Source organism: Diospyros lotus, chromosome 1 (assembly GCF_014633365.1).
Source record: "Diospyros lotus cultivar Yz01 chromosome 1, ASM1463336v1, whole genome shotgun sequence".
In the NCBI taxonomy this organism is placed as follows: Eukaryota; Viridiplantae; Streptophyta; class Magnoliopsida; order Ericales; family Ebenaceae; genus Diospyros; species Diospyros lotus.
In genome coordinates, this window is record NC_068338.1 from 41,468,564 (window position 1) to 41,484,500 (window position 15,937).

Sequence of the window (15,937 nt, forward strand, 5' to 3'; positions counted from 1 at the left end):
TACACGTTAATAAATATCTAAATTTAAATAAAATTAACAACAAATATTTAAAATTTAATTCTTAAATAAAATTAATAATTTCATTTCAAAAATTCACAAAAGAAATACAAACCATTTCAATTTATTAACATTTAAATTTCAACCAATTCAATTTAATTTTAACCTTCATAATATTCAAAGATCACAAATTCAATATTAACTTCAACATCTTCAATACAAATTTATAATTAAATATTAATATTTATAATTTAAATTAAAATAATTACAAAAAAAAATATGTAAATATATATAAATATATATGTATGTATGTATGTAAGGACAGAAATCACAACCACTGCCGCCAACGCTGTCGGTGACCACCGTCGACAAAAGCTTCCCACGATCAGAGCTTATCATTAGAAACACCAAATCAAGAAGTTAAAATACAAAAAAATAGGACAGATTTAACGGTTAGATTTTAACAGATCTAATTTTTAATTTTCAGCTAAACTTAAAAATGCATTGCCAACTACCACCGGCCATCGTAGCCGGTTGTTTTCGACGATCAGAGGCAACCATTTGATACCCAAGGGCCCATTGACCAACATACCTAAAAACTAGCAAAATCCAACGGCTAAAACTCCGTAGATCTAAGTTTAAAGTTTTGGCCAAATCCAGAGCCATTTAAACGCACTGTCAGTCGTCATTGGCCACCATGGCCAGTAGTTTTTGGCGATCTGAGGTAACCACTCAACATCCTTTTTTCCATTGACTAACATACCAAAAAATAAATAAGATCCAACGGTTAATTTTCTATAGATCTAAAGCTAAAATCTTCGACCAAACCCAACACTCACATATTTACCTTTACTGAAAATCATTGCTAATAAAACTAAAGACTTGTCTCCTTGTAGATCTGGGTCGAAAGAAGCTCAAAGAAAGTAGGAGAGAGAGAGAGTGCTAATAAAACTAAAGACTTGTCTCTTTATATAGATATGGGTCGAAAGAAGCCCAAGGAGAGAGAGAGAGAGAGAGAGGGGGGGGGGGGGGGGGGGGTTGTGATATTTGGGCCAGAGTAGAATAGAATTGAGGGTGTGTTAGTAATTCACTCAACGGGTAAATTTGTAATTTAGTTGTGGGTGGCTTTCCGCCCGCGGGGGGGGGGAATAGCATTACTCCGCTGGCGAGCGATACTTTTGTGTCTACACAAGTTGTTTCTTGCCCCCTCGTTTGCGTACGCTATCTCCTTTTCCCTCTCACCTTTCCGGCGCGGGAATGGGCTCCGACCAAGCACTCGTTCATATCTTCCTCGTCTCTTTCCCCGGCCAAGGCCACGTCAATCCTCTTCTCTCCCTCGGCAAACTCCTCGCCTCCGGCGGCCTTCTCATCACCTTCTGCACCACCGAAAGCTTCGGCCGGGAGATGCGCAAGGCTACCAACATCGTCGACGGCGTGCTCACCCCAGTCGGCGACGGTTTCATCCGCTTCGAATTCTTCGACGACGGCCTCGATGACCTCAAGCGCCTCGACCTCGACCAGTACTTGCCTCAGCTCGAGCATTTCGGCAAGGAGTTGATTGTCCGAATGCTCCGGAAATACGCCGGCGAGAACCGTCCGGTTTCCTTTCTCATCAACAACCCGTACATTCCTTGGGTCTCCGATTTGGCCGAGAGCCTCGGCCTCCCCAGCGCCATGCTCTGGGTCCAATCCTGCGCCTGTTTCTCCGCCTGTTACCATTATTTCCACGGCTTGGTTCCTTTCCCTAGCGAAACACAGATGGAAATCAACGTCCAGTTGCCATCCATGCCGCTTCTGAGTCATGACGAGATCCCCAGCTTCTTGCACCCTTCGACTCCGTGTCCGTTTCTCAGGCGAGCCATCCTGGGCCAATTCAAGAACCTGTCGAAGCCGTTTTGCGTTTTGATGGACTCTTTCCAGGAGCTCGAGAACGACAACATTGAATACATGTCGAGGTTTTGCCCCATCAAGCCGGTTGGGCCGCTCTTCAAGCTCACTAAACAGACGAATTCCATGGTTACCGGCGATTTCTTGAAGGCGGATGACTGCGCCGCCTGGCTAGATTCGAAGCCGCCATCGTCGGTGATTTATATATCGTTTGGCAGCGTCGTGAGGTTGAATCAACAGCAAGTGAACGAGATTGCTCACGGGCTTCTGGCTTTGCTTTCTGGAGATGAACTTGAAGTTTCGTTCTTGTGGGTAATGAGGGCGCCGGCTAGCGAGGGTTTTGGCTCCGACAAGATCGATTTACCCGATGGATTCTGGGAGAAAGCCGGCGACAAGGGCAAAGTGGTACAATGGTGCCCACAAGAGCAGGTAGTTAAAATGTTTTTAAAAATATTTTCTGGACACTAATAGGCTGGATTAATTTACAGAGCAGGTGAAATTCCTTGCCCTCTTGTTCACTTGGCAGATTAGGGAAGGGCAAAATAGGAATTTTACTTACGATTCTTTTATACGAGTAAGGCCAAATTATATTATTAAAAATATTTTTAAATTATTTTAAATCTTATATATTACATTTTTTACATAAAATTTTTATTATTTTATTAATATTTATATTTTTAAATTAATTTAATTCTTGTATTTTGATGTGAATAAGTTGTTGATATGTATTTTATTATTTTATTTTATTTTTTATATATTAAAATATAAAATTTAAATTAATTTAAAAATATATTTAAAATAATAAAAAAACTTAAATAATCATAAAAAAAAAAATTTAACAATGAATTCGACCATTTGGATAATATTTGATTCGAGAATTAATAATGGCAAAGCATAGTCTTTTTTAGTGTATTTTTTATATCGACATCGATCTTTCTTCTTTTCTTGCAAATCAAGGTGTTGGCCCATCCGTCCACGGCATGCTTTGTGTCACACTGCGGCTGGAACTCGACGATGGAGGCGGTGGCAAGCGGTGTGCCGGTGGTGGCGTTCCCGCAATGGGGGGATCAAGTGACCGACGCCAAGTACTTGGTTGATGTGTTTAAGGTTGGGATTAGACTGTGCAGAGGCAAGGCGGAGAACCGCGTAATTTCGAGGGAAGAGGTCGAGAACTGCCTGCGCGATGTGACCGTTGGCCCCAAGGCGGTGGAGATGAAGGCAAATGCCCTCAAGTGGAAGAAGGCGGCAGAGGAAGCGGTGGCGGAAGGTGGCACCTCCAACCGGAATTTCAAAGCCTTTCTAGAAGAGGTTAGGACGGGCTCGGCGTTGAAAGCTAGTCCAACCGTCTAAGGTCTACTAATAATGGTAATAATTCTAAAATTTTAATTTATTATTATTATTATTAAATAATATTAATAATAATAATATCCTTATATTATGTTCACAACATTACGTATTAGTACAATTCAAATTAGTTGCGGGAAGTAAACTTGACAATTAAAAATATCATAATTTTGTAAATGCGTATTAAATTATTTAATTGAGCATTATTTCATGTTCTTTTTATTATGGGTTTATATGAATTCAAAGGAATATATAGAGTTTTATGAATGGAGACAGATTCATTTAAATTAATCCATTACCAAAGATATATTTAATAAAAAATAAATATAATTTTCTGTATAAGCATAATTTATACGTTTAAACTCCTTTATTACAGGGGACGATTACTCAATTTTAAAAGTAACATAAACCACACTCGAACCCTAATAATAAAATATTAGCATAAAGAGAAGGATGGTGTCTTGTTTGCTTGGAACCCACGTGAATGTCACGGACTCATGGTTGTCCCCTTTGCTTTTTGTTTATTTTTATATATATATATATATATATCATAATCATATTTGAATTTGATTTCAGACAAAAAAGATGTTGATTTAGTCAAAATTACATTGTACAAACGTGTATTTTTTTTATTAGATATGCTCAGTAAATTTACATTACTAATTAGTTGATTTAATTATTCCCCATTGATTTTGTCTAGACGATTAGAGAAATTCTAAAGTTGAGATTAAAAAGGCTCTTAGGGTAAATCGAGTTGTATCTCCACTAACTACGATTACACACTTTACTAATTAATTACTTAATTAATACTCCATTAATTCTCTTTTGTGAAAACTTGCCAAACAATCCCAGATGGGTTAGATTTTTTATCCCTTCACAAGGTTACCTTTTGATTATGGTCGTTGGTCATCATCATATTAATGTTTATGCATTTACAAGAAAATTTATAAATACTACTCTTGTACATTAATCATTCAAAATGGTACTATTAGATGTTAAGCATAATTAGTCCTTTATAATAAAGATAGTTTAGTCTTTTGTTCTTTTATTCATTGTTATATATATATTTTCTTTGTGTTCTATTTCTAAACCCTAACTTTGGTGGCTTAATAGGAGCCGGGTGCTTCTTCCTCATTCTTCATCTTATTCTTTTTTCTTTGTTTGATTTACGCATTGAAATTACTTTAATTTAGATTATTCACATAATGATGTCAGAGCTATTAGATTAAACGTTGGCAAATCACAACCGTTAGATTTGCAGTTGTTCTTTTTCATCTAGCTTGGCCTCCGTTGTTCGCTTGGAGTTTTCTTCTTCGTCAAAGTCTTTTCCAGTTTTGAGACCATTTTCTATCACTTGTGGTTTCTTGCATGACTGTCGCCATCCCCTTGCTCGCACCATCATCCTCGCACGACCACATTTTCTTCGGTCGCCTACTCTTTCGTAGTGGTCGTCTTGCCTCCCACCGGCAATCTACCTTCACCGACAACAATCTTCATTGTGATCTCTGCTCGTCACCACCACTGCATTCTCTACAACCATCGACATTGCCTTATCCGGTTCCCTCATCTTTATCATTTCTAATGCACCTCGTTGTCATCCATCGTTGTTTTGCCGGATCTAAAACTTGCGCCTACTAACATTGCGGATTTTCGACGAACGACTTATTTCCCTGCCATCTGCCCAACACCAAAGACTATTAGCCTTTTCTTTTCACCACCTTGCTCACCCTCACTGTTGATGCCACCGACAACCTTCCTTTAGTTTGCCATTATCATGTGCTTCTACCATTGTTTGGCGTTTCAATAAACCCAAATCTTGCCCATATCTGGTTAAATCTGACCCGTCAGATCTAGTTTGTTTTTTTGTCCAGATTTGGACCAAATTCATTGTTTATCGTTGACTCCATAATGACAACTGAAAGGGATGATCCACTTCTATTCATTAGTGTATGATTAAATGGGAAGAATGATTCATATTGGACTACTATGATGAAAAATTTTCTTAAGGGTAAAAAATTATGGAGCTATGTTAGTGGAGCGATTGTGCAATCTAAGAATATTGTTGCTAATTGTGAGACAAAATTCAATAATTAGGAATCAAACAATGCAAAAATTCTTACTTAGATTCACAACTCTGTTGAGCATTCCATTTGTACATAGTTGGTAAAGTATGAAACAACAAAGGAAGTTTGAGATCACTTGTAGAAGTTATACACTAGGTCTAACTTTGCAAAGCGACATCAATTGGAGAATGATATATGGGCATTGAAACATAAGAATGTGAGAATTTTGGAGTTTTATGCTGCTATGGCTTCAATTTAAGATGAATTGTCACTTACATAATCAACACGATTAAAAGTATGTTAAGACTATATTACTTATAGAGAAGAGTAAAGATTGGTTTAATTTTTTATGGCACTTCACAGTGGTTTTGAGGGACTTAGAGGCTCCATCTTGCATCGCACTCCACTTCCATCACTTGATTCAATGTTAATTAGTGAACTTGTGGATGAGGAAACACGTTTGAAATCTTTATCAAGAGGTATCTCTTTCCTCTATCTAACACCTTAGTATTGGATGCACCTTCTTGATCATCTATGCAGAATCTGAATAAAGGTTATGTACGGGTTACTACCAATGAGTAAAGCTTTTGCCATCAAAAGGGACATTGGAAGTCTCAATGTCCTAAGTTATTGAAGAAACATCAATCTTAATAGAGTAAACAACAATCACAACAACGATTTTATCGTCCCAATGCTAACACAATAACTGTTGTACCACCTTATGACTCTTCTATACTTAGAGCACCATCTTCCTCTGGTCCCTCGTTGACTGATCTACAAGAGCAATTTTAGAAGTTCTTAGCCACACAACCACATGCTATGTCAACCTCTATCCATGCAGGTTTGTTATTCGAGTGTCCCTCGGGTATTTCTTCCTCATGGATCCTTGACTCAGGTGCTTCAAAGCGCATGTCATTTGACTTAACATCTTTTGATTTCTTGTGTTCTTCTAACTCATATCTATATGTTATGATTGTCGATGACACCCCATTGCCCTTGGCAAGTCTTGGTTATGTTAACACACATAATTTATCGCTTTCAAATGTCTATCATGTTCCATCTCTTATCTTGAATCTTATCTCTATTGGTCAGTTATGTGATTCTGGTTACTTGGTTCAATTTTTCTCTATTCCTTGTTGTGTACAGGATCCTTGATCTCAGAAGTTGATTGGCATAGGCCGTAAACAAAGAGAGCTATATGTCTTAGACATTCTGAGACTATCGCATGTTGTCACCTCTAGTGTTGATATGTCATATTTCTCTTTAAATTCCTCTTCTTCTAGTTTTTATTTATGAAATTCTTGTCTTAGACATGTTTCTACTAGTCGTTTAAAATTTTTAGGTTGTAAGGGTCATTTGGATAATTTGCAAACTCATGACATTTCTGACTATAATGGTTACAAATTAGCTAAATTTCATGCTTTACCTTTTACTCGTAGTGTTTCTCGTTCAATTGCACCATTTGACTTTGTTCATTCTGATATGTGGGGACCAACTCCTTTTGCTACAAAAGAAGGGTCTAGATATTATGTCTTTTTTATTGATGATTAATATAGTCGTTATTGTTGGGTATATCTTATGAAGCGACGTAATGATTTTCTTCCTATTTATTGTTCGTTTAGAGCACTTGTTAAAACTCAACATTCTACTATAATTAAGTGTTTTTGGTGTGACTTGGCTGGGGAGTATACATCTGCTGATTTTTCTGCATTCCTTGCTTTTGATAGGACAATTCACTAAACTTCTTGTACTGACCCCACAAAATAATAGTGTTGTTGAACAAAAGCATAGGCACATTGTAGAAATTGCTCGTTCTCTTCTCTTTTCTACCAATGTTCCTATAAAATTTTTGGGAGAAGCAAATTCTCAGTGTTTGTTTCTTTAATTAATAAGAATGCATCTTCTCACACTTCGAGTTTGTCCCTATTTGAAACATTGTTTGGGCATCCTCTTAATCATTCCTTATTGAGAGTTTTTGGTTGTACTTATTTTGTCCTTCGTCCTAAAGTAGAACATAGTAAGTTGACTTCACGTTTTGCTATCTGTGTCTTTTTAGGTTATGGAAAAGGCTAAAAGGGTTATCGTTGTTTGGATCCCATCAATCAAAAACATTGAAATAAAACTCGGCCTAGGTGGTGCCGAGGCGCTAGGTGGACACTAGCCGCTGCGATTGTGGCTTAATCGGCCCCCTTAGGCACCGGCCTGACTAATCGGTACCGGGCGACACTTAGGCGGCCAAGGCAGTTACTTAGTCACGTGAATCGCCTGGCTGGTTATGGCCTAATTGGTCACCTAGGCCGCATGAATCGTTTGGGCTGCCTAATCCATTTTATATAAATTGATTATTAGGGTTTTTGTTTCCCTTTACCCGTTACCCCTTATCTCTCTCGTCGATTTCCCTTTTTTCTCGTGCGCACCGTCGCCGACTGTCAAGCTCCATCTCAGCCCAAGGTCGCTGCTGCCTCAACGCCGCCAGTACCTCATCGCTGCCTCCAACTCCATCGCGATCTCCTCACCACTTCTATGTTGTTAAGCTCCATCCTCGTTGCGTCAACATCGTCGCCTTCGCTGTCAAGCTCCATCGTTGCTTCTGCTTTCGACCCCCCTTCTCTCTCTCTCTCTCTCTCTCTCTCGCGCGCGCGCGCGCGCGCGCATTGTTGGATGTTAGGTTTATTATGTTATTTAATTTCATTTTCTATTTTTATGTTAAATATATTACCTATATATATTTTATTTCTATTTATATGTTAGATATATATATTTTCATGCCATTTTCAACTTCGATTTAATTGAAAATAACATCAAGTTACATCACAAAGTTAAAAAAAAAAAAAAAAAGTAATAGTTTTCCTAAGCCGCCTAGGCGCCCTAGGTGCTAAGCCCCATCCTGACGCCTGACTAGCGCCTAACGCGTTTTAGAACACTGATAAAAAAATTATATGTTTCTCATCATGTTGTATTTCTTGAGCATATTCTATTCTTCTCAATTTCTGATAATACTCTTGATGTGACAAAGCCTGACCTCATTCGTGTTGATCCATTATTTGATGATCTTAATAGCTTTCTTTCCCATACCCTATGTACTGTTGGTCCTTCATGCACTATAGGTACACATGCATCGGCTCAAGATGTCCCCATTCTTTTTATTGCCTTTCAAGCATCACTTGAGACTGTTGATCTTGCTCATGCTCTTTCTCTTACTCCTTTACCTCCATCTCATCCTCATCCTCCTCAATATCCACAATGTATTCATAAGTCTAGTCAATTGCTTGATTTTTCTTATTCTTGTTATTTGGATTCCTTTCGTTGTCTCTTAACTTATATTCACAAACTTTCTAAACTTTCTTTCTATAAAGAAGTTATTCTAGATCCTCTTTGGCAACATGCTATGACTGATGAACTTTCTGCTCTACATAAAACAAACACTTAGGACTTAGTTCCCCTACCTTTAGGTAAACATGCTATTGGTTCTTGTTGGGTTTATAAGATCAAAACAAAATCTAATGGTTCGATTGAATGTTACAAGGATATATTGGTTGCTAAATGGTTTGCTCAGCAGTTTGGTTTGGATTATGAGGAGACTTTTGCTCTTATTGCCAAGATGACCATTATTCATACACTTCTTACTGTTGCATCTGTTCATCCATTGATTCTTTCTCAATTGGATGTTAAAAATGCATTTGTGAATGGAAATTTTCAAGAGGATATTTATATGGTTCATCTGCCTGGTGTTTCTCATAATCTTGGATATCTTTACAAACTCAAGAAGACACTTTATGGTCTCAAATAGGCACCTCTTGCCTGGTTTGAAAAGTTTTCTAATATTATTGTCTCTCTTGGGTTTACACTTAATCATCATGACTATGCCTTATTCTTTTAATGCATTTCAGTCGGTTGTATTTTGCTTTTATTATATGTTGATGACATGATTATTACTGGTGATGACGATGATGGGATTATTGATTTGAAGTTTGAATTGGCTTATCATTTTGAAATGAAAGACTTGGGTCCTTTATCTTATTTTTTGGGGATCGAAGTTGCTTCTTCTCTTAGAGGTTATCTTATTTCTCAATCTAAGTATGTTATTGATGTTATTGAACGTGCTTGTCTTACCAATACAAAAATTGTGTACACTCATTTTGAGGCCAATGCTCAATATTCATCTTTTGATGGTGTAATACTCGAGAATTTCAAAAGGACTGGAGTAAATTTTCTTAGGGCAAAAGTGAAATTTCAGATAAATTTAGGGTATAAGGGTAATTTATTACAGTATGAATTATCAAATCGACTGCAGGGAGTGCCCTGGAGCCGAGATGACAAAGAAAAGTGATGTGGTATTAACGAGCATCCCGAGATAGAATTTATGGTATCGAAAGAAATCGGATTGGGAACTGTTTTCGGTATAGCTAAAATGCAGCTGACATTTAGGCTGCAACATCAAATCTTTATAAGCGACTTACAGGAAGTTAACAGAAGCATGAGGGGGCTTCTATTTTTCATAAGGATCAACCCTTCAGAGGTTTCAGGAAGAAACGGGAGGGTTTAGGGCCAAAATGAAGATTTGGACCTAAGTGTAATTTTCTAAAATTGCTAGAGGGAGGCCAAAATGATATTTTTTCAAAATCTTCGGGGGTCAAATGGATGTTTTTGGACTTGATATTCCTAAATGCAATATTGAAAAGTTCAGGGGCTAAGTAAAAAGGGCCAAAAAGGTAAAGGCTAAAAATTGAGGGGCCAAAATGTAAAAAGCTGAAAATATTAGCAATGGGAAACTGACCAGCAACTTGTCGGTCAACTACGACCGATTTTGGCCATAGGGTTTGCACGAGCAATGGTCGAGGATGACTTTTTGTAAAGGAAGATTCGACAACGACTACTAGGTTGGTCGGAACAGTAAGAAAAAATTACCGAAAGTTTGGTCGGTTGGTCGCTCACATGCAAATCACTTTTGTGGTCGGATAAGGCTCGCTCGAGGTTGATGCAGGGGAGGTAGAAGATCTTTAGGGCTTGGGTTAGTCAAATAAGAAAGTTTGAAGGTTCAGATTTGCCTATAATAAGCATGAAGGCCGAAAATTTCAAGAGTTGGAGCTTCAAATTGAGGCTGATTTCGAACAAATTGGGAGACCAAAATAGAGAGATTTTGTTGCCCATAGCCTGAGGAAGCTATTTGGAGAATTTGGGGCATTTTCATGGCAGTTTGAAGGTTGTTCGAGGGTCGCCGGTGATGAGAAGCGAAAGCTTTGGTCAAGGCTTTAAGCCCTCGGTTGAAGGCCTTCCGTCCATCATTTGGAGCTTCAAGATGGGCCAAAAGGATTGACTAGATGAGGGCTTTCAAAGGGTGGAAGAAACCAAAAACGCCGGTAAGTCGTCGCCGGAGAAGACGACCGGCGCGTGGCCGGCACGCGCGGGTCTCCACGTGCCGCCAGTCAGGCTAGCGCATGCGAGGCGTGGGTGGTCCGAAAAATTTGAGAAAAATCTCATAAATTCTAGAAAAATATTTTACGGGAGTTTATGCAAAAAGTTTTTGTGTTTGTCATCTCGATGTCTAAGTTTTTGCACCAAATAGTTTCATTTTGCGTGAAAACGCAACATCCGGGTAAGTTCAGTAATTTGTCTTTGAAGTTCATTGGCTATTATGAATTATTTTGGAAAGAAATTTGAGAAAATAGTCTCGAAGGTATTTATTGAGATTTTTAGAAGAAAAAATGGAAGAAAATGAAGGAAAAATGAAAGAAATTGGAATATTGAGATATTTAGTGATTTTATGTGCTCTAGAAAAAGTTATTGGTACAACTTTCAAGAGTTGGCACGAAAATCGAGATCAAGCACGCATATCGAGGCGATGCGCGCTTTTCGAGAAAATTCAAGTTTATATCAAAAGGTGAGTTGTTCTTAAGTATGATTTTGTGAGTGGTTTATCTTAAGAACTTATATTTTTGATATGATTGCTTATATATGCATGATATTTATGAATGTTATAATTATTTTGTAATAGTGCATAGAAGGTCGTGATGTTGCATGGCACGATATTATTGACAGATTGATATTTGTGCATGGGAATGGGATGTCACCCTAAGAGTGTAGCCGTAATTTTTCAAGGACAATTGATGAAATAATGTTAGGATTATCTTGCCGTAGGTGCCAAGATTCTGCCTAGGATTCATTGTCGGGCTAGTAAGCCAAGGAAGTTACATTAGGGCAAATGTTTGTTCATGTTATTGTATCATGCATCCATATATATGTTTTTGGATCCTCACTAGAAGTTTCATCTTCTAATTGGATTATGCCTTTGGAACATTCAAATGTTCCAGTTAGGATTTGCAGCTATGGCAAAGGAATGATTGATGACATGGCTGATGGGTTCGGCGAGTTGTTCGGGTATATGCTCATTCGTGAGGATTCAGGACATGTTCTTAGTCATGGTTAGAAGATTGCACTGTATTGATGATCATGAATAATCATTACGGTTTAATGTATTTCTGAGAAATCATCAAATTGTATAAATAAGTCTCCATATATTTAAGTATTTGATGATATGATGGTACAGATTCTTATGTTATAATTAAGTGAATTCAATTATATACCATATCGGGTTTCGATTTTAAGCTTTCGCAATTATGATGATTACCTGTCTTAGCTTATTGATTCTTATTTAGTATGTTAAGAAGATAAAACGGGATTGTTGGGAAATGATTTATATTGAAAAAAAAAATATTCTCAAAATTCCTATGTTATTTAACGCTTGGAAAAGCGAGGCAATACAGATAGTGTACTCTTGACAGATCCCATTTTGTATTGTATTATTGTTGGATGTCTAGTTTATCTCACCATTATATGTCCTAATATTGCTTACGATGTACATATTGTTAGTCAATTTTTTTTCCATACCTACTACATTTCACTAGGCAGCTGTTATTCACATTTTGCGCTATCTTTGTGATACTTGCTTTCAGAGTCTTTTGTTCCCATCGACCTCCCATTTAGAACTCCATGTATACTCCGATGTTGATTCCCTATTGATCGTAAGTCCACCACTGACATTTGTTTATAGTTAGTATTTTATCTTTTTCAAATTTTGAAGTTAGTATTTTATTTTTTTTTTTCAAATTTCGATCATCTTCTGTTGCTGCCAATAAGTGATTATGTTCTTGAACAAAATAAGTTTCCCTCAATTGGCCTAGCTCATCAACTATAAATCAAATTATTACTTTACATCCTGTCCTAGCATCTTGACTTCATGAATGTTGTCCCGTTTGGTTGTTTGGCATTTTTAAATTCTTATTTTGAACAATAAAAATCCTTTGTTCAAGCATTTTTTTGTGTCAGCATAGCATAGTATGTTTGCTTCCCCATTTTGATATTGAATCTTGTGCGTACAAAATCTCAACCGACTTATTTATATCTTACCCTATAATGTAGTCACTTTATTGCAAACGAGACAAAGAGTGAAAATAATGGCTCATCGATCCAATAGATCTCAGCCCTTTTCTTTAAATACCAAAAACTAATACATTGTCTAATTACAAAAATACTTCTAACTTGGTTTATCAATTAAAACAAAATTAAAACTATACAACAACAAAACATATCAATATAACAAAATACGAAATTACAACAAACTCTAATACTCCCCCTCAAGATAAACATTGTATGTCATGAATGACTACCTTGGCTAACAAAGGAAACAAATGAGCTGCTGGTAATGCTTTGGTGAGTGAAGACGTCAGCCAATTGATGTCGTGATCGAATGGGAAGCAGCTTATTGTGCAGCCAGCTTAATAAGATGCCGTTGATTCGATTTCCGAAATCAACCCAATCCGACCGATTGGCCCCTTGGTGCCACCAGCTATTCTTGGAGAAGACCAGGACAACGATGTAGGAATATAAATGTGGAAATCTGAAGACCGATGCATCGAGTGGCTGAACCGGCAGCCGCCTTCTTCAGTTATCTACATCTCGTTTGGAAGCCTCGTCGTGTTATCGGAGAAGCAAATGGGAAGCATTGCAACGGCTCTGAAAAACATTAAAAGGCCGTTTCTTTGGGTGGTGAAGTCGCCGGATGGCCCAAAAAAGTCTGGAGATCACGGACACCCGCCTCTGGTTTTTTCAGAAGAGACCAAAGTCCAAGGCCTAATTGTGCCATGGAGTCCCCAAACAAAGGTTCTGCTTCACCCTTCAGTCGGGTGTTTTCTGAGCCACTGTGGGTGGAATTCGATGCTGGAGGCGTTCGCCAACGGCGTGCCGGTGATTGCTTTCCTGCAGTGGATGGACCAGCCGACCAACGCCAAGCTCGTCGCCGCCGGCCTAACCGAGAAGACGGTTTGGTGAGCCACAAGGAAGTAGAAAGATGTATTGGAGAAGTTATGTCGGGGCCTGGTTCGGAGGAGTATTCAAGAAGAACGCGGCGGAGCTGAAGTAGCCGCTCGAGAAGCGGTGGCCAACGGCGGCTCGTCCGACCGGAATACTCAGCTGTTTGTGGATGAGATTACTGCAAATTGTTGTCGAGCATTAAGATGAATATGGATGTAGGCTTTGCACGCACCATCATGATCACAGAGGAAAAGTTCTCGGTTCTCATCATTATGTTCTTCAGCGAACGAATAACTTTTCACTTTGAGAAAGAACAAAAATTACATCAAATTGGAAGAGGCCTCGGCTCTACAACTGGGCTCTTCCATAGTCTATCACCAAAATAACAAAGATACGCTTAATAATTTGGATTCTTCAGTGATTTAGAAGTTTCAAATGACTGGTCATGTCTTCCTTTATACAGAAAAAAAAGTATAAAATTACATTGAATGTTGGTGAAAATCATAACAGACACCTAGAGACTTTTAGGGAGCCTAAATGCCTAGTGTTATGGTGATTTCATGAAAAATATAGGTCAATAAGTCTTTAGTTATATGTGTCAGATGAGAGATGGGATTAACGATAGAAACTAAAAAATTGAATCCTTGACTCTCTGCTCTTAGTGAGAATGAGCTAGCATCCATTGAAGGAGAAGCTTGACATTTGCTGGAGAAGTGTCTATGAGTGAATCGTTGACTTTCTACTCTTAGTGTGAATGAGCTAGCATCCATTGAAGTAGAAGCTTGACATTTGCTAGAGAAGTGTTTATGAGTGTTGGGTCGGCAGCAATTGGGTCGGAGGGCCCATCTTCGTCTAGGATCAGATTTGGGCAGACTGTTTTGAAGATGGCATGGGTTATTAGGTCTTGATATGTACGTAATAGAAGTGTTTTCTTGTTAAATAATTACTTCTAAATAATATATCTTAATATAATTTATTAAATGAACAAGATAAAAAATATAGATAAATTACATTTGATATCCCTAAAATTAGGCAAAATTCAAGAGAATCTCTCCAATTTTTTAAAATTACAGAAATTTCCTTTGTTGTTAAATTAAAAATAAAATGACTATTTTATCCTTGTAATTTCCTCTCACATCATCTCTCCACACACTATATCATCCTAGAAAGATAAAAAAATAAAAAAAAATATTGGTGGTTGCCCAAAGAAAAATAGAAATTAAAAACAAGAGGAAAAGGGAAAAATAAAAAACTTATGTCCTCTGTTTGAACTCTTCTTGATTAGGTTAAGTCCAACCTTTACTAGTTTGTAGGCCAGGTAAGGAGGTCAAATGAATTGACTCGAACCTTCCATTGGTCTTAAAGAAATGGGCTGAGCTGGCCGGCCTATCGGGCTCCAGAACCAAGCCCAACAAAAGCCTAAAAGGGTTGATTTATTTTTAAAACAATTTAAATTTTTTAAAATATATATTTATTTAATTAATATATAAATATATAAAAATATTTTAAAGTTACAAATTCAACCTGTAAAATAAAAATTTAGAGAGTAGAAGTTAAAAGTTTGAAAATTGAACTTTTAATAGTTTAGGATCCCACTTTTAAAGTAATATTAAATTTTATAAATATTTAAGATTTATAAAAATTATTTTATATTTTGAATTCATACTTAAATAGTTGTGTATAAGAAATATATTTGTTTATTATTGTAGTCAAGGAAGTGGTCCTAAACACAAAATAGCACTAAGAGAAGAAAGCCCAAAGAAGAAACCAAAGAGAGGAGACGGTTTTTGGGGCCACCCTTGGGGGACCTTGTCAGGGGTTTCTCCGATCCTTATGGGGGACTTTTCTCAGGAACCATTGAGAAACTTTTTCTGGGAGCCTTTCCCAAGTATAAGAATACATCAATTAGTCTTTAAGATTTATCATGAAAAATTCGTAACTAACAATCCTAAAAAATTTGGATGTATTTTTGCCTAGCAGTCTCAATCTTGATAAATAAAAAATAATTCTTTCGATTGAGGTATGACCATAATTTTATTCAAAACTATATTTCTATTCTATTATTTTTATATATTTTTTCAAAGATCAGATTAACCATCGAAGACCCTACGTGGGAGATATCCCATGCCTCTAACTATTTTTTGTTTTGCAGGTCTGTCAAAGATTAAAAACTCAAAATAAATACTCATTTGTAGTTATAAATTTATTATTATATCTAGACAATAATATTTATATATTTAATTTTTTTAAAAATAATTATGTCTTTTTGTGTACGAAATATAAATTTTCTTGTAAAAAGGTATAAAATTGTGTTTAAGATATAAATTATTTAAAAT

General features: G+C 37.1%; 1 protein-coding gene across 1 annotated transcript; it reads left to right on the forward strand.

Moving 5' to 3' along the window:
• Positions 1-1,145: 1,145 nt before the first annotated feature.
• On the forward strand, positions 1,146-11,896 carry LOC127806923 (gallate 1-beta-glucosyltransferase 84A24-like). Its single transcript, XM_052344871.1, has 3 exons — positions 1,146-2,313; positions 2,842-3,249; positions 11,603-11,896. Exons 1-2 carry the CDS (start codon positions 1,255-1,257, stop codon positions 3,232-3,234), a joined length of 1,452 nt encoding a protein of 483 aa, XP_052200831.1. The 5' UTR covers positions 1,146-1,254; the 3' UTR covers positions 3,235-3,249; positions 11,603-11,896.
• The last annotated feature ends 4,041 nt before the right edge of the window (positions 11,897-15,937 follow it).

What these genes read in the sequence shown, in the direction of transcription:
- LOC127806923 (XM_052344871.1), top strand. Translation starts at nt 1,255, where the DNA reads ATGGGCTCCGACCAAGCACTCGTTCATATCTTCCTCGTCTCTTTCCCC. An exon ending in AATGGTGCCCACAAGAGCAG is followed by an intron (nt 2,314 to 2,841) that starts GTAGTTAAAATG and finishes TTGCAAATCAAG; the next exon opens with GTGTTGGCCCATCCGTCCAC.